General features: G+C 37.9%; 2 protein-coding genes across 5 annotated transcripts; both read left to right on the top strand.

The window, feature by feature from the left end:
- The first annotated feature begins 887 nt into the window (after positions 1-887).
- Positions 888-10700, top strand: LOC139147913 (large neutral amino acids transporter small subunit 1-like). Of its 4 annotated transcripts, none has more exons than XR_011555832.1 (10): positions 888-1474; positions 1783-1908; positions 2391-2490; positions 3396-3440; positions 3862-3986; positions 5014-5117; positions 5683-5779; positions 6859-7008; positions 7705-7885; positions 8637-10700. XR_011555832.1 is itself a non-coding variant. In XM_070719133.1 (10 exons), exons 6-10 carry the CDS (start codon positions 5041-5043, stop codon positions 8696-8698), a joined length of 567 nt encoding a protein of 188 aa, XP_070575234.1. In that variant the 5' UTR covers positions 944-1474; positions 1783-1908; positions 2391-2490; positions 3396-3440; positions 3862-3986; positions 5014-5040; the 3' UTR covers positions 8699-10700. The 4 variants fall into 4 exon arrangements, 2 of the variants coding, with proteins under 2 accessions (XP_070575234.1, XP_070575235.1); XM_070719133.1 differs by having other exon boundaries at positions 944-1474; XR_011555833.1 differs by lacking the exon at positions 3396-3440.
- A 1276-nt stretch (positions 10701-11976) lies between these two features.
- LOC139147911 (Y+L amino acid transporter 2-like) lies at positions 11977-18164 on the top strand. Its single transcript, XM_070719132.1, has 7 exons — positions 11977-12535; positions 13642-13767; positions 14213-14312; positions 14720-14764; positions 16633-16756; positions 17198-17301; positions 17955-18164. Exons 1-7 carry the CDS (start codon positions 12019-12021, stop codon positions 18013-18015), a joined length of 1077 nt encoding a protein of 358 aa, XP_070575233.1. The 5' UTR covers positions 11977-12018; the 3' UTR covers positions 18016-18164.

Genomic DNA, 18164 nt, shown 5'->3' with positions numbered 1-18164 from the left:
AATCCAGGCTCCTAGTCATTAATGTTAATAAAATATAATAATAATAATAATAATAATAATAATAATAATAATAATAATAATAAAGCTTAATCATCACCACCACAATAATTAATCACCACCACCACCACCACCACCATCATCATCATCATCATCATCATCACCACCACCACCTATGATTCATCTATATATTTTTAAACAATTTCAAAAGAATATGGGAAAATTGTGTAACTACATCAACCAACCTTTGTCTTAAAGTTAAGATAGAGTGCGCCTCGGAAACTGATATTCGGGCTTTGATATTTTCCGATACTTTTCTGGTTTACCGCTTGTAGAGGGTCAAGTTTGGCCAATTAGGAAGTTTGAGAGTTACAATTTGTTTTCGTGTTGGCATTTGGAGATCAACTGAAAGCGTTAATATGTGGATTTTAACAAGCAACATGTCTCGTAGACTATCGGTACTTATAAGAGCAGCCGTGGCCAAGTGGGAATAAAAGAGCGTTGCCATCCAAGACAAGTAAAGAACACGTTTATCACATTTCGATAACCTACTCACATGTAGTTTTCACCCTCATGAGTTCGTAAGAATAATGTTCCAAGGTTACTACCCTCCATGACTGACAAACTAAGGCCACAAAGGACGGGAAAATGCTACCGGTGTTAACTCTTTGGCGTAAATGATGTTCGTACTTCTGATTACAAAAGAATAACACTATCAGAAAGTGTGAATATGAATTGTTTCAAACATTAAGGGCCTTTTTTCATTTTATGAATTATAAAGAGCCCATTAAATTATTCTTGATACCAAGTAGTCTACAACCTGTCAGGCCCGGCTGTCCTTTGTCGTGTTGTGGGCATGATTGATAACACCACTGTAGATTTCAATCAACCCAGTTATGTAGATGTTGTGCAAAACAATGTACAGTACCAAGTAAAGCACAATCAAATCTTGATACCGTTCATGGCAAGATGGCGACGACAGGGGAAGCTGCAGCTGATCGAATGTCCAGCGTACGCCGTCGTGATTTGCCATCGAATGATGATGGCGATGTACAGCAGGAAGGTTTTCGCATCAAAAAACGGCTGACTTTAATCGATGGCATCCTTCTGAATGTTGGTGTAATTATCGGATCGGGTATTTTCATATCACCGAAGGGAGTACTCCAGAATGCTGGTTCTGTTGGGTTGTCTTTGATCATATGGTTGGTTTGTGGAATAGGTTCATTGCTTGGGGCTCTGGTGATGGCAGAGTTGGGCACATCTATAAAGAAATTCGGAGGCGAATATATCTACATCTATGAAGCATTCGGTCCCCTTCCCGGTTTCCTCAACCTATGGATTTCAATGGTCGTTCTTAGACCAACGGGCCAGGCAATTATACTGTTGGTGTGCGCTGATTACATAGTACATCCACTGTTTTCTGAATGTAACGTCAGCCCAGAGCTACCAAAACGTCTCGTAGCTTCAGCAGCTCTGTGTAAGTAGAGAGAGTTTTTCTAATTACGTTGATTTGCACGAGGAAAGACTTAATGAAATATCGATCATTTGACTAAATGATCGAAAAAGTTCATGACATCCACCTTCTTTTATAAAGAGAGGCAAAGAATCACATTTTTGGCATAATGGTAGTTATACATCTCGACATGATCGTTTGAAAAGTATGCTAAAAGTTACATGTACAATCTTTTATTAAAAGAAGTGATTTGAATGTTTCATCTTGAGGTGCATGTTATACATGTATACTGAAAACTCTTTTCATTTCTTTTCTCTTCCGCTATATTCAAGTGTTCCTGACATTTCTAAACTGCATTGGAACTAAATGGACCGTGCGATTTACAAACGTCCTCTCCAATACCAAACTATTGGCGACGGCCGTCATCATTGGGACAGGCCTGTACTACTTAGGGACAGGTATGTCAATGACGTCACTATTCTGTCAACATTGACCATATACAGGTTTTTGTGTATTGTGATCCAGTGGCTTTTTAGGACAAGTACCGATATTACCTGCAACTTTGAGTAGAAGACAATGCAATACTTTACAAGCACTGACGCCCTCATTCGATCATTTTTATGATCACTGTTGTAGAGGTTCCCACCTTTTTTTCCAGATTTCTCGTTCTCTATTATTTACATGTAAACTGTCTCTAGATTTCCCTTTCTTATACGATTTAAACTCTCTAGTTGAGAAGTCCAACAAACAGAGAAAGTTCCTGCTAAATACATCACACAATTCTCACTTTAAGTTTCGCTACTAATGTAGTACGACCAGTCTTATCTATAGCAGGTTTTTGTAATTGAGTTGTCAGCATTCAATACACAGTGCACGTATGCGCAATTTGCTAGGTTTGACGATTTCCAAACCCGGTTCTAACAGAAACTTTACATTTCAGGACACACAGAAAACTTCGAGAATGCTTTTGCAAACAGCACGAACTCAGTGGGTAACATCGCTCTGGCGATGTATTCAGGTTTATGGGCATATTCTGGCTGGTCAGTCCAAACACCTTACTCCTTTAACTTGATTTAAACGTAACTTGCAAGTTCTCATATGAAATGTGATATTAGTACTAACATAAAGTAAATAATGTACATTATTACTTTGTTATACGGAGACAACACAAAGCTTATACAATGACGGTGATAAGATGACGACGACGGTGCTGGTGATGATACTGATGATTGAAATAGCAACACAGCAATTACATCAGCTCTCCTGCTGGCGTTTATAATAGTTAAATAGAAGCCTTTGGAAATAATGATTTTCAAAAATATTAGTTTTGATTGAAAAGAAACTTTTACTTTTTGATCCATAATAATATTATTGATATATTTTTTGAAATGTGCTTTAATAACGTGTGTAATTTTCTCTGTTTTTGGAATCAACTACTCTTACACTCGTCTGTTCAATTAGGGTGTGAGAACGAATGATTTCAAAATCACTTTTTTATCTTTCACTGTGTCGTTTGCAAAATCGTGCCTAGGTTTGCATTCTTGACTTCTTCTATAAATGATGCGGTAAATATTTGATTTGCTAAGTTTTGTTAAACAAGAATACTACTATTGTCCACTAGTTCAATATATAGGCCGACATTTTGCGTGTTGGATAGGCTCTAATTGGTTTTCAGTTGACCTATTATTTTGTCAACCAAGAGGAATCGATGACAGTTAAAGGTTGTAGTATGCTGGCATTCATATATTGATGTACAACAACAACAACAACAACAACAACAACAACAACAACAATAATAATAATAATAATAATAATAATAACATGTTTTCTCAAATAAATATGTTCATTCATATGCGCTTCTGACCGATGCACTGTTTTCTTTATTTTTGCCTGATTCGTTTACTTCTTATTATCTTTACTGTATTCATTATCTTCCTATTTAAAGGAGTTCTTCGAATTATGTTGCGGAGGAAATGAAGAATATGAAAAGGTTTTCATTCGAACCCTTTATATTTATTCATCTGATTGTTTCCACTTCTTTTTTTCTTTGTTTGTCCATTTGTTTGTCTCTCTTGCTTTTGAGACTTATGTATACTCGTGATGTAAACGATCTGGCGATAAAATGACGAAATCAGAATCGATCTACTTATATCGTGGGCAAGCGACTTTATTCTGTACCACATCAAAATAACCATTTTTGTTTCACTTGATACTGTGGAATCTGATTCTGTTTGGATGACGTATAGGCAACATAACCCAGAAATTGTCATATTCATAAACATTAAATTGCAGAACGCGTTCATATTAATTCATCGTCATGAGGACAAACTTCAGTTATGTCCGTCAAGTAAGTTGCCAATAACTTAAACGAATGCCAGCATAAATGAAATTTAGATTTTTCTCTTTTGCAGAAACCTTCCACTGGCTATCATCAGTGCTGTTACATTGGTGACCATTACTTACGTTTTGACTATCACAGCATATTTTTCAGTGCTTTAGTCCTCAAGAACTTCTTCGAGCCGACGCAGTTGCTGTAGTAAGTACTAGGCTTCCAGATTATAAAAGATGTTATTCATGTCTAGAGTCGCATTGGAGAGTTGCCAAGACCGATTCGTTCCAAAGTTAGTACAATGACATATCTCTCTGTCATACATATGCGCTTTGATTTTTTTCATTATCGGATCTTCTATATTGCCGCACAATAGTCATTTTGTGGTGATTTTTCAATTTTAGTGTCATCGCCAAGCCATCCAAAACTCAATATGACCGCCTCTCGGCAATTTTGTCTTGTTGATGTGTTTCCATATCTAATGCCATGACACATCAATGCCTAAACCTGTTTACTTCAAAATCAGTTCAGAGAGATTCGCCACTAATATGTCATGTATAACCAAAAGCATGCCGAGGTTTGGTGATACATATATATTTGTTGATATGGCGAGGTTTGTTCGGAATCGAACACTAATGAACGCGGGTCAAAGATTCTTGAAGTCTATTGGAACACGATTTGAACTAATTTAGGATAATTGGATTTTCATATTTTTGAAATTTCTAAAAAGTGTTAGGTGCCGTATAGCTGAATATTGCAATATTGCAAATTACTCATGAAAACAAGTGTGTAATGTTTAAAGAATAGCAGATGAGATTACATTTGTAGATGAAATCGACATTAGCTCACCATCCAATTATCCCAAATTAGTTCCAATCGTGTATTGATGTGTTTTCCCTATTACGTCTTTTGACTCATGCTTTTGAAATCCTTACTTATACGTTTCTACAGCGCGTCATATTGTCGAGAATCTGAGCGCATGTCTAATAAGCGTGTGATACCATTTCGCAAAGTTTTACGGTGTGATCGATAATATTTGATTTACGTATGCATATGCTATAATGCACAGTCATGCATTCAGCGATGTGCTCTTTGGTAGAATTTTCTACCTCCAACAGATAGCGTGCGATCTTCTTAAAACCTGAGCTGAAAATAAATCCGACTTGGTATGAGAAAACAGATTTTTGCACGGAGTTTACACAGCATTGGCGTCCGTTGCTTTTCATTTCAACAGACATTCGCTGACACGTCATTGGGTGTCATGTCTTGGATAATGCCCGTCTTTGTGGCCTTATCAACCCTTGGAGCGGCTAACGCATCGTTGTTCTTGCTTAGCAGGTACGTGAGAAGGAGAAAACTAATTTAATCGGATATAAAGTACTCTAAGAGCCGTAACAGCGCTTGCATCTTTTGTCATTTATAGAAGGGACAGAGCTACTACACTGAAGACTAGCCTAACCTCTTCAACCTTTAGATCATTTCTGTAGGACAAAAAGAGACATGTGAACTATCATTAGTTATCGGCCGTCTCCTAGCGACATAACATTTTGAAAGCCCACTTTTTTGCGTTCCCCTCCTCATCAATTGGTAACAACTGTATTTACAAATATCTAATTGATTTACAATTCAGATATTTGTTTCATGCGGAGTACATATTGTGATGCCGAAGCATGCACAAATAAGCTATGGCAATCGGAATGATTGCTACACGGACACATGCTGCCTGCATAGACGTAGAAGAATAGTGATGTTTGATGACTTGATCTATAAATCAATAAATCAATAAAGCAAGCAATCAATCAATTGATCCTTTAGTCTGCTTTCCTTGTGGCATATTGATTGCCCTCGGTATCATAAATGATTTGGCTTATTCCGTGTGTCTCTTCGCACTGTACGGTTACAGGGTATACTTTTCTGGTGCTAGAGAAGGCCAAGTCCCAGATATATCCGCCATGATCCATGTGACCAAACGTACACCACTACCGGGGCTTCTAATGAATGTAAGTAATATTTATTAATGGGAAATCGTTGTCGAATTATCATATATCACTATATGCATATCTTACACTACTACAGATAAAATGAGTCTCACTTCGATATTCTCTCATTACCCCCTTTAGTCTTTTTAAAAGGTCAACTAGCCTAGACCCTACTCTTCGCTTTCGGCCTCCGCCACACCCCATCTAACCGCGTGAGCAGTGATCAAGATACTATTGTAAAAACTGCTCATTTTAATGTAAATGGTCGCCAACAGAGACCGTGACGTCACTGGCGTCCCTTTCAAAGTCGATCACTCAAAATGATCCTCTCACGAGAGTTGTTCGGGGCGTAGCTATAATGTAATTACCGCGAGAAAAACTAGCCACAGAACGTGTGTTATATTTGGGCATGTGAAAAAGTGAATCTTCATGACAACACCCATAGGCCAATCAGGAGAAGACTATTTTATATTATTTAATTGGGTAGTGGGTAATTGGTAACTCATCCTGTGATTGGGCAATACCTGTTGGATGATATGTAGTCAGTAAATAAAAAAAAATATTTTACGGTCGTTTTATATGTACGTTTGAGTACCTCTCTTTCTCTTTCTCTCTCAATATATATATATATATATATATATATATATATATATATATATATATATATAATATATGCATATTTATATAGTACGTTTGAGTACCTCTCTTTCTCTTTCTCACTCCATTATATATATATATATATATATATATATATATATATATATATATATATATATATGCATATTTATATATATGTACATATTTTATTGTTGTTTTTATTCAATCCATAATCCAACAGGCATTGCGCAATTACAGGACGAGGAGCAATGAGGATGAAAGAGTGTCGAACACACCATCCTTCAACAGTGAGTACGTCACTCTGTATACCGGGTGTCGAACTCACCATCCTCAGAGAGAGAGAGAGAGAGAGAGAGAGAGAGAGAGAGAGAGAGAGAGAGAGGAGAGAGAGAGAGAGAGAGAGAGAGAGAGAGAGAGAGAGAGAGGTGTTTGTAATGTGTGCTATAATTTACGTCTATTTACATCTATAATATACATTTTAGGCAATCGTGGCAAGTATAATGATCCAAATTAAGGAAATCGGTACGCTCATCAATTACTTCAGTTTTGTGGAATGGTTATCGATCTTGACTTGTGTTGTTGGTCTGATGTGGTTAAGATTCAAGAGACCTGGTCTTGATCGACCTATCAAGGTACGTCATTCTATCTGAACAAGAGCAGTCAACCACCTGAATTTTAACATTAACATAGCGGTATACTGCTCTGAGGTATTTTGGTCGCGATGAAATTAAAATTGAATAGAATCATCCTCTTCACCGCTGCTGCTCCCCCTACATATTCAATACTCCCCTCCCACTTGCAAAAATGCTTCCACTGCCCTCTTCGTGTAACATTTCTCGCTCTCAGAGGCAACCAGGCTAAATAACTGAATCAGATTTTTATATGTCATGACTTTTAAAAAAAATCTTTTTGAAATACCAAATGCACGCCTGCTGACGTAAAAAAGTGACCGCCATTTATAGGTGGCTGCTTATACGGGATCCCTTTCGCTCCTTTTAGCCTCACACTCCCAAACTGATAAGCGAAATAAAGTGCAACAAATTTTGTTCAGGAACAGCTTGGTTGCCCTACTCTATGTTATCTCTAGGACAAAAATAAATTTCACTCAATTAAGTTTGGTTGGATTGGTGCAAAAGATTTAGCGATGGATAGACTGATAGATCGAGAAGACTCTTTTGTTGTAATTGACACAGGAAAAAAATGGAATGAATATCACGACCGACGTTTGCCATATGAGTGGTGTAACTTCCAGAACAGTGCCATCTTACGCACCTCTATCACAAATAAAGATTATGTTTGAACTCACAGAAATGCATTTTCTTTTGCAGCTTCCTCTTGTGATCCCAATAGTGTTCTCGCTCTTTGCCTTGTTTTTGGTGGTGGTGCCGTTCTATGCTGAACCCCTGGTATCCCTCACTGGTCTGGCTGTGACCCTAAGTGGTGTTCCGGTTTACCTACTTGGCCAACTCTACCGGAAGAAGAAACCTAAAGCGATGGTGAAGGTATTAGGTGAGTGTCAACAGACAATCGTAACCACACCGTGTTTTCTTTTGTCGTCATATTTATCATGTGGGAAAGACATTCACTATCGTAAGAAGAGCGATACCATTGTATCTTCCCTTAAAGTCTACTATTTGCAACTTTGAACGTACATATTTCAGTTCCGTTCACAAGCGAATTTTCATCCGCACTGTAATTCATTTGTCAATAATACAATTGCTTATTGTACACTGTATGTGTGTGCTGTTTGCAAGACTCAAACTTTTGTATTTCATAATACTTAATAATACAGGGTAAGATTAAGAAAACGTGTATTTTGAAAATATAAGAAATAGTTGATAAAAAATGAAAATATTTCGATTATCTTCTCTTAGTTCATGTAATTATTTGTGTGTAAAATAACACACTATCGTATGAAATCTGTCCGCCCAAGGGTTAATGTTTAAGTGGATGCTCTCCCGTGCTTGTTAGAAGATAAATCGCATGGCGCATTCGACAACTTGGATCAATTCGAAATTATCAAATATATTTTAACATATGTTGTGTTGTTTTTCATCTCGTCCAGTTGTATTATTTTAATGCTATAGTGAGTACAGACTAAGAAAAAAAATAAAGAATTTTAACTGTGCGAAAAATAAATGATCGCTACCCTAAAACAATCTATTTGGGTATATCAAGTGCGACAATATCGAAAAAAGAAATTTAAAGTGAACGAAACGAGTACATGACACTGTCAATTACCACTTTTTTGTTTCATCAGGTAACTTCACGTGGTTCTGGCAGATGTACTTGCAAGTTTGCCCCACAGATCACAAGCCTTAAGTGGTGCTATACATGGGGACCATGCTGCGAGAAATCATATGATTGTGTTAGACTTTTGCCAGAGATATGCATTTCATCGATGACTATGTTGTTACCATTTGACCATTGTGTAAGAAATTCCTGAAACCGTGTCGGGGATATTGGACGTCGACTTCCTTTTTTAACTTTTTTTCTGTAATTACTCACTAGTTATTTTAAATTTGTTGAAGGTAACATCCTTTGTGATAAGTGTCTGTATCATTTAATGCATTTTTGCAGAAGTTTTGATATTTTAGGTGATGTGCATTTCCCCATAAGATGACATAATCATGTAGCTTTTTCTCATTGTTCAGTCTATCAATTGCAATCTATGCAGATCAATAAGGTTAGATTTATAAACAGATACATTCCGCGTATACACATGACACTGAGGGGCCGATGAGCGCGGAAGTGCCGATTTCTGGTGCCCGCCAGATACATACTGAGGAAACTCTACCCCGAGTATTTTGTAGCTCAAGTTTTACGACAAAATGTCAAACTTCACTCTCTCATAACTATGTATACATGGTTTGAATTAACATGGTGTGCATTCAGTGTGCATTATCGACAACATAGTGTCAATGTTTTTATTATCGAGGGGCTCGCTGAACATTTGTGGATCCGTATGTACACAAATAATTTAAGATATTCCAAAGTTACCCAAATCTAGTGATCTACTTAAAAACTTAGCATCGATCAAAGACACAAAGGCCTTGAGAACGTAAATTCATGCACGCCCTGCATTTCATTATACGACTGTAGTAAGGTACGAAGCGGCTGACATACTTATAGAGATCTAATGATCTGCAGTAAATATTATTACACCTCTGAACACTTGCCATTAACGACACCAAGTGCAAGAAATTAACCCTACATACTGTTACAGAGGATATTCACTTTGACGTCAATTCTGCATAAAGGTCAATAATCAGGTTCAGAATTGTTAATTATGTGCGATAGAGATGCATACTGTAAGAAATCTAACAAGTACATAAGTGTTCTGGTGTTCCTTTTCTTGGCCATTGATATGAACCTTGGCGACAAATACGTCATTATTAGGAAGAGACATTTATTCAGAGGTTGCATTTCAATTATAAACGCTGCATAGATTGTATACAGGAGGTGTCTTTACGAACACGAGCCTTAAGGAGAAGGGACAACACCTAGAAGGATGTAACATCCTTGTAGAAGAAATAAACAGTGTTAACTTTGAAAACTTTGAGCCTCTACACTGCTTCTGTATCCCGATGTCCTCTCGCTAGCTATTCCCCGAAGGAAGACGGTTTTTTGAAAATTAGAACATTTTAAAAGGAAAAACCGACTTGGTGATTTTGACACTATATTTGCGTTTTCAGTGAACTAAAGTGTTTATTTTTAAGTGGATTATCAGTTTGGTAGTTCTTAATGCGTGTCTATTGCACCTAAATCTTGTGAAGCTACGTTTCGAAACCTGAAGCAGTATTTTTATCCTCAATGTTAAACTTGTCCATATCCATAATTTTACCACTTATCAAAGTTTGGTACCAGAGAAACAAATAAACATCACGGTGTTAATAACTCCGTGGAGAAAATAAAATTCTCAATTTTCTAAAAAGTAAGATAGTCAAACCTTTTCTTACTCAAAGGGCTTTAAAAGGAGCCCCCAAAAAGCGTTAAGACCAGAAAGCTTTTGGAAAAATTTCAGCGTCCAAATACCAGCCCCAGAGGCGCAATCTACATTAATTTTTGAGGATTATCAGAAGAACCTATAAGAATGTTTTGCATCTACGTCAAGAAACGTACATAGGTACCGTCAATCAAAGGAATAAGTCATGGAAACGCTCGGTAATATAACCAAGCTAAAATAGCCCAGAAAATGTATTTAGCTTGCTAATAAAAACATAAAGCTGTAGCAAAAAAGTAACCTTGTGACATAACCTCACAGGATTCATGCCCACCGCAGAAACTACTTTTGGACTTGTTTGATTGTCACTTACTGTCACAGAGAAAAAAAAGAAGCATCCACGCCATGGTAGTATCGGAAGGTAGATATCGAAAAGCTACTTTTGGCAGTTACAATAGTATCAAGTGCAATATATCGGACTGTTGCAGAGTTACATTGAAGGCACTTATCCTATAAGTAAAGGAATGCTGAAAAGGTGAGACTGTGACGTTTTAACTTCCAAGGGTGAGATTGGCATGATCTGTTAAACAGAGTGAAAAGTCTCCCTCTGCGTTCGTAAGGACTAAACGTCGGCTGCATTAGGGTCATTTTGGTTCGGCGGAGATTATTTGTTCTAGCCCAATAAGTGGTACAATGGTTACGCATAGAAGTCCCCTCAATCAAATCACCAGATCTACTTCCTGAGAATTTGTGCTCCGTCTTGTAGGCCAACGGTTCTTCTTCGGGGCTATCTTGTCCAAATGATTACGAGGGGGTGTTGCCGGCGGCACCAGAAGGCTGAAAGCACGCTTTGAGAGATTGTAAGTTTTTCGATAATAAACGTACTGTGTCAGCTTGCTTATTCACTCATAGCGTTTAAGCTCTTGACTTCTAAGCATAATGCACCAAGGTGGCCACCCACGGAACACGTTATGGAATTCCAAATTTCATAAAAAGGCACGAATTTAGTTTTAACGTTACATCTTTAACGTATTTACGATAACAAATGACTCAGCCAACAGAAATTGAGAATATTGAAGGGTAAGTAATGCTAACTTTTGATGATTTTTTTGACTATTTTTGTTTTTAATGTCAACCATAATATCCTTTTCTATTCCCGAAGCATATTGATATACACAGTTTTCAGCCAGTCAACTCACCCTGTACATTTGTAAACTGCATCGTTATAATTGTTGACAAATGACTTCTGGTCCGGACTTGAATTCAGAAGTAAACAATAGCAGTGCCTTTTGCACATATATACGCTATGTTTACAAGCTAAATAGTGGGTGTTTCAACATTCTATTTGGAGAACAATAATAACTTGTACTTGATATTCAAAATGCAAGTAAGAAAAATAAATCAAAGATTAGCATTACTGGCCCTTTAAATCATTAAACGATTGACCCTTGTCCTTTTATTCTTTTAGTCTGTCAAGTTATTCTTGCGACAATTCAAGTAGTCAGCAATCTGTTCTGCTTGACCTATGATTTGTTACCGCCTTTCTCTATTCTTTACAACCTTTTTGATTTGTCGATAGCAGTAAGTTTGATATCGGTCTAACGTCGACCCAGATGCATTTAACCTCGTACAAGTGAGTGCTCCAAACAACACAATACCATGTAGCGCATAGTGAAATCTTGATACCGTTCATGTCAAGATGGCGACGATACAGGGAGCTGCAGATGATCGAACGTCCAGCGTACGTCGTCGTGATTCGCCATCGAAAGATGAAATAAAAAGCAGCGATGTACAGCAGGAAGGTTTCCGCATGAAGAAAAAGCTGACTGTAATTGATGGCGTTCTTCTGAATGTTGGTATGATGATCGGATCGGGTATTTTTATATCACCGAAGGGAGTACTCCAGAATGCTGGTTCTGTTGGATTGTCTTTGATTATATGGCTGGCTTGCGGAATATGCTCATTGCTTGGGGCTTTGGTGATGTCAGAATTAGGCACATCTATAAAGAAATTCGGAGGCGAATACATCTACATCCATGAAGCGTTCGGTCCCCTTCCAGGCTTCCTCAACCTGTGGATTAATATGGTCGTCCAGAAGCCAACGGCTCAAGCAATAGTATTGTTAGTTTGCGCTGATTACATCGTGTATCCGCTGTTTTCGGAGTGCGACGTTAGACCCGAACTACCAAGGCGCCTCGTAGCTTTAGCAGCTCTGTGTAAGTGGAAAACATTGTGTTGTATTACATGTCTCATTTATTAAAAGCAGCGTGCCCAAACATTCAACGAAAACTGATTGATTAGGTATCGGGCCGCATAATCATCATTTAGTGTAAGGTGATCCGGAACAATTTTAACTTGACAACTGTGAGCAGGGGAACACTGCTACGTGAGACTTGTTGCCCTCTTGACGTCGGGTAAGAGGTCACCTACCCTCGGCACATAGTTCCTTGTTTGAGCAATAATGTTTTTATTACATGTCTGTTTCACATAGTTTTCACTCCGAGCTTGTGGATTTGTTTGACAATCGTATGCTTTGTTTTCATGATAGATGAAAATCTGTTAAAAGTAAAACGATTTTCATCATCGAATGGTGCATTGATGTATCTAAATAACTGTTATGTATCTTATAGATTTTAATGCATATTTTTTTCAAAGCGTAATTGCTGAGTACGACAGGCAAACTTTATATTCTATAGTTGTCAGGTTGAAAATAGTTACAAGTGTTGTTGCTGAACCATTGACTAAATCTTTAACAAGTGTATTGTCAACTGATTGGAAATTAACTAAAGTTACCCCTTCTTCCGCTGCTGCTCACATTTTGGATCGTAATTATTTTAGACCTATGTCTTCTTTACCTGTTGTTTAAAAGATTTTTAAAGAGCCGCTAAGGGCCAGTTATATGGCAATTTACAACATCACAGGTACCTTAGTGTGAAACCAATCTGGATGTCGCCCAATGCATATTACAACAACCACCTCAATTGATATGGCTTAAGTACCATAATGTTGACAATCACAATTATAATGTATTTTGGTCATATAAGGTTTTGCATAATTTGTCTATAATCACTATTTCCTATGTCAATCATGTTCATGTTTAGTTTCCGAAGGTGGCAAGTAAAATAACCAACCGGCATGTTACGTCATCATCAAGATACTATTGAATCCTATGGGGCGTGCGATATTACACATGGGGCATGTAATAAGCAAGTTTGAAAAGTATGCAAAACACGTACAAATGAAGAAGTTCCGTTTCGCGTACGGATAGAAGCATGCTATAGACTGAACAATCTTGTATTTTGTCTCTCCTGGTGCATTCAAGGGTTTCTGTCATTTCTGAACTGCGTCGGAACTAAATGGACCGTGCGATTTACAAACGTCCTCTCCAATACCAAACTATTGGCGACGGCCGTCATCATTGGGACAGGCCTGTACTACCTAGCGACAGGTATGTCAATGACGTCACTATTATTCACGTTTTGAGAATTGAAATGTCTTTTTGTTCAAAAGAATTTCAGTCGGCTAGCAGCTGTAGTTTGGAATCAGTAAGCGCCTTAAACGGTTAGAATTTTTAAATTTTGTTTTATAGTGGCGTGTTTCATAGCGATATCACATCATATTATATGTATACACTCCGAAGTTATCCGGGACGGAAAAGGAAGTCTTGCATTTAAAGATTTCTTAGAACGGTTAATTGATCTCATAATATCCAAAAGCAATAGTCCTTTAGAAATATTTCACTCTTATCATCAAAGCAAGAATGCATAATGAAAGTTTTCCGGATGCAATGCATTTTCCGCATCTTGCAAATTTGAGAGAACACAAATGCTACAATTTATTATTTATGCCAATTTCGAAACCAGTTCTAGTTGATGTCACAATTTTCTTTTTAGGACACACAGACAGTTTTGAGAACGCATTTTCCAACAGCACAAACTCAATTGGTGACATTGCCCTCGCAATGTATTCAGGATTATGGGCATATGCTGGCTGGTTAGTTCAATCACCTCACCCCTTTATCTCAATTTAAATTAAACTTGCAATTTTCCTTGTGAATCCCAATTTACCAGTACGTTATTTTTTCACTGGATGGCAAGGGTTTCCTGAAAGCAGCGTGTACGAGTACGATGGTTTAACGGTGATAAAAAACAACGACTACAAAAAACAATAACAAAATCAATATCTACTACTACTACTACTACTACTACTACTACTACTACTACTACTACTACTACTACTACTACTACTACTACTAATAATAATAATAACAATAACAATAGCAATAAGACATTGTTTCAGTGAAAAGGCAGTTTGTAACGCTATCTGACCTTTTGATTGATGCACATCTCTCTGTCATTTCTGATTACATTTTTTGTCATCCATCATCTTCCTATCTGAAGGGGTTCTTTGAATGATGTGGCCGAAGAGATGAAGAATATAAAAAGGTTTACTTATTTAATTGATTTATTTATTTCATTCGTGCGCTGGTCGTTCTGTCCGACGCCCCTTTAAGTTAGAGTATCGTTCTCATAGTAATTCATTCATTTATTGGTACAATCATTCGTTCATACATATGCATCCACGAACTTATATACAATTATATTCATGAGTTAGGACACCATAGTATAGTACATACTAAACTTTTCAATCAGATGCTGATATATACGTGACATCTTAGAACCAATTCCTTATCAACGAAAGAGCTAAAATAGTAAGTCTACGATAAATATTTACTACTAGGGGCGATGTCAAAAATTCTCTAGTCATGCTCCAGCTCCCCCCCCCCCCGAAACTTAACTGATGAATGTTGATCAGAAGTTCACATTATTTCCTTTCAGTGATACTGCTAATTATACGTAGACGTATTCAAGACAGGGGAATTGCAAATAACAATATTCACGTAAAAAGATTTGTTTCTGTTATCAGTGAGATAATAGTAACTGTAAAGCACCTATAAAAAGTATCTCCTTCGAACTTCTTCTTTTCTGATTGTAAAAGTAGCCAAGTGTTTGATTTAGTCTCTGTTCACCAACGTCATTCGATATTGATTAAGGTGGGATAGCGGTTGTTGACGTATCTCTCCCATTGTGAGGTGACGTTTGTCGATGCTGCGTTAAAGCACAGGGGGTTGTCTAAATGTCCGTCCCCAGGGGTGGGTAGGTGTTTCGTTGTACCGCTAATAAAGATATATTCTACCAACCTTTGGTGTTTCGGTCTTAACTTAGCACTGCCCTTGACAATCTTGCGTATACGTTTTATCAACATGCTGCGTCTATTATCTGATGAGTTTGAGTGCCTAATTAGCCAAAGTAATCAAGGGTAAATTACTAATCTGTGGACGCTCTCACCAGATTATCACCGGATTAAATTTGACAAAGTCAACAACGAACGCACCAGCAAGGTCTTCAGTTATACCTTGCTGGTGCGTTCGTTGTTGACTTTGTCAAATTTAATCCGGTGATAATCTGGTGAGAGCGTCCACAGATTAGTAATTTACCCTTGATTACTTTGGCTAATTAGGCACTCAAACTCATCAGATAATAGACGCAGCATGTTGATAAAACGTAGACGCAAGATTGTCAAGGGCAGTGCTAAGTTAAGACCGAAACACAAAGGTTGGTAGAATATATCTTTATTAGCGATACAACGAAACACCTACCCACCCCTGGGGACGGACATTTAGACAACCCCCTGTGGTTAAAGTAACTTGCTATGGACGATTTTGGCTTGACATCCGCACTTGCTCCAAGTCTGTAGGCTTAGGGCCTGACTATATCGGCAAAAGGCTAATGAATTTCTTCATAATTCGTTTCGCGTTACTCTATCGCCAGAGAAGTGCATGTATTCAGATTAGTGTGATCAAGGGGCCAGCACTATCCTTAACCCGGCGAAAGAATCGTCATGAGAAAGAATTCAAGAACCAAAGAATATTCATGGAAACATAAAAAAAATATGCCAAGCGACTCGTTGGGTAGTCTATGTGACCTTGCGGTTGGGAAGCTGGCAACCCCGTAACGTCGTTCTATCACCTTTATGATGTATATCGCTAAAAACTACCGCGGCAAACTCTTGCATTTTGGCCCATGATTTTCCCAGGTGCCGTTTAAGATATACATCCTCCGTGGAATATAAACATCAGCTTTTAGGAATTCGTAAAATGCATGGCATGCTAATAAACGTTTCATTTACAAAATCGTGTATCTAATCTGATGAAATCCACCGGCCACACTTAACATGCTGACCTGCGATCACGATCGTAAATACACTGTTGTCATAAAATTTTACGTTATGCTTCATTTTTTCTCTTTTGTAGAAACCTTCCATTGGCTATAATCATTGCCGTTACCTTGGTGACCGTTATTTACGTTTTGACCAACATGGCATATTTTTCAGTCCTTAGTCCTCCAGAACTTTTACGAGCAGACGCAGTTGCCGTCGTAAGTATTTAACCTTCAGGTTTCTTGGTCCTCACAAATTTGTAAATATCTGCAGCGCAAGTTTTTCCGACACGTTTAGCAATTGAATTTCAGTAAGTTACACAATATATGTAATATTTGCAGAGGGAACATCGATGAAAGCTTTTTTTAATAAACATATTCCGTATTCTGAGAACTTCATCAGTGTAAGGGTTGGATGTTCATTGGGGATGAATTTTTGAAGTATCTCTATTCTTTTTGATCAAGAATATGCGTGAAATGTTGTTGAAACCCGATGTCAAATTAATGTTTTCGCTCACTTGGTTACAGAACTGAAAATAGATTTTTCACTGAGTTCACATAGCGAATAGTAGTCATGTTCATTATGATGAATCAGTAAAATTAAAACTTGAAATAACTGGCATCTGCTGATCTCTAGAAGTTGACTTTTTGTTCCAACAGACATTTGCTGACTCATCGTTGGGTGTTATGTCATGGATAATACCTGTCTTCGTTGCTTTGTCAACTCTGGGTACATGTAACGGATCGATATTCACCGCTGGAAGGTACGTGTAACTAAATATACGGAGAATATAACGGGAGAGAATATAACGGAAGAAAAGGGCTAACGCTGGCAATGGCATATACTTTTGTCGTCTGTCGAATTTGTGAAAGGGGACACGGAATTCAGACCTCCTTGCCCTTTCATTGCGGAGATTGCGCCAGCATGTGGCAAAAGCCGGCTTGTGTTTGACATATTACAAAGACATTAATCGTACACTACACACTAGAATAGGTTCAAGTCGGTGAATTTCTAAAAATAAAATCATTTGCAGTGGTTTCTCATGTGTCTCTCCTTTTTTCATACAAACCTATTTGGAATTTGGCAGCCCAGGCTAAGTTTTCCTAGCGATTGAACGCGTTACCTTTGAGTCTGCGCAGTCGTGAGTTAGTTTCTGCCGGATTCCGGGAGAAACTCCCCTGTATAGCGTGACTGAGGCACATGGCTCGGCAAATTAACACATGCCCACACATACCAAGGGCACGAATTTCCTGCCTGATCAAATGTCAGGCTATGTTCGATGACTAGATTGATTGAGCGATCGACAAATCAATCAATCGATTTTTCAGTCTGCTTTCTTTGTTACACCTTCACCGCTGTATGAAAAATCGCTTTGCTTACTTACTCTCTTTGTCTCATCGCAATGTGTGGTTACAGGGTATATTTTTCCGGTGCTAGAGATAGGCGAGCGGCAGACACACCCATTTTTCACACTTAATGTACCCACCTTACATACGGCCACATCATACATCATTTGAAAGCTTATTATCTCTACTTCAAGAAAATTGACGATGTGGAGCTGCCAAGTAGGGCCATAACCCCCTAATTTGCATAATTTACATGGGTACCCAATTTGCATAAATGTGA

This window comes from Ptychodera flava, chromosome 13 (genome assembly GCF_041260155.1).
Source record: "Ptychodera flava strain L36383 chromosome 13, AS_Pfla_20210202, whole genome shotgun sequence".
Classification (NCBI taxonomy): Eukaryota; Metazoa; Hemichordata; class Enteropneusta; family Ptychoderidae; genus Ptychodera; species Ptychodera flava.
The sequence above is the reverse complement of the archived record's forward strand: the minus strand, read 5'-3'. Positions and strand labels throughout refer to the sequence as shown.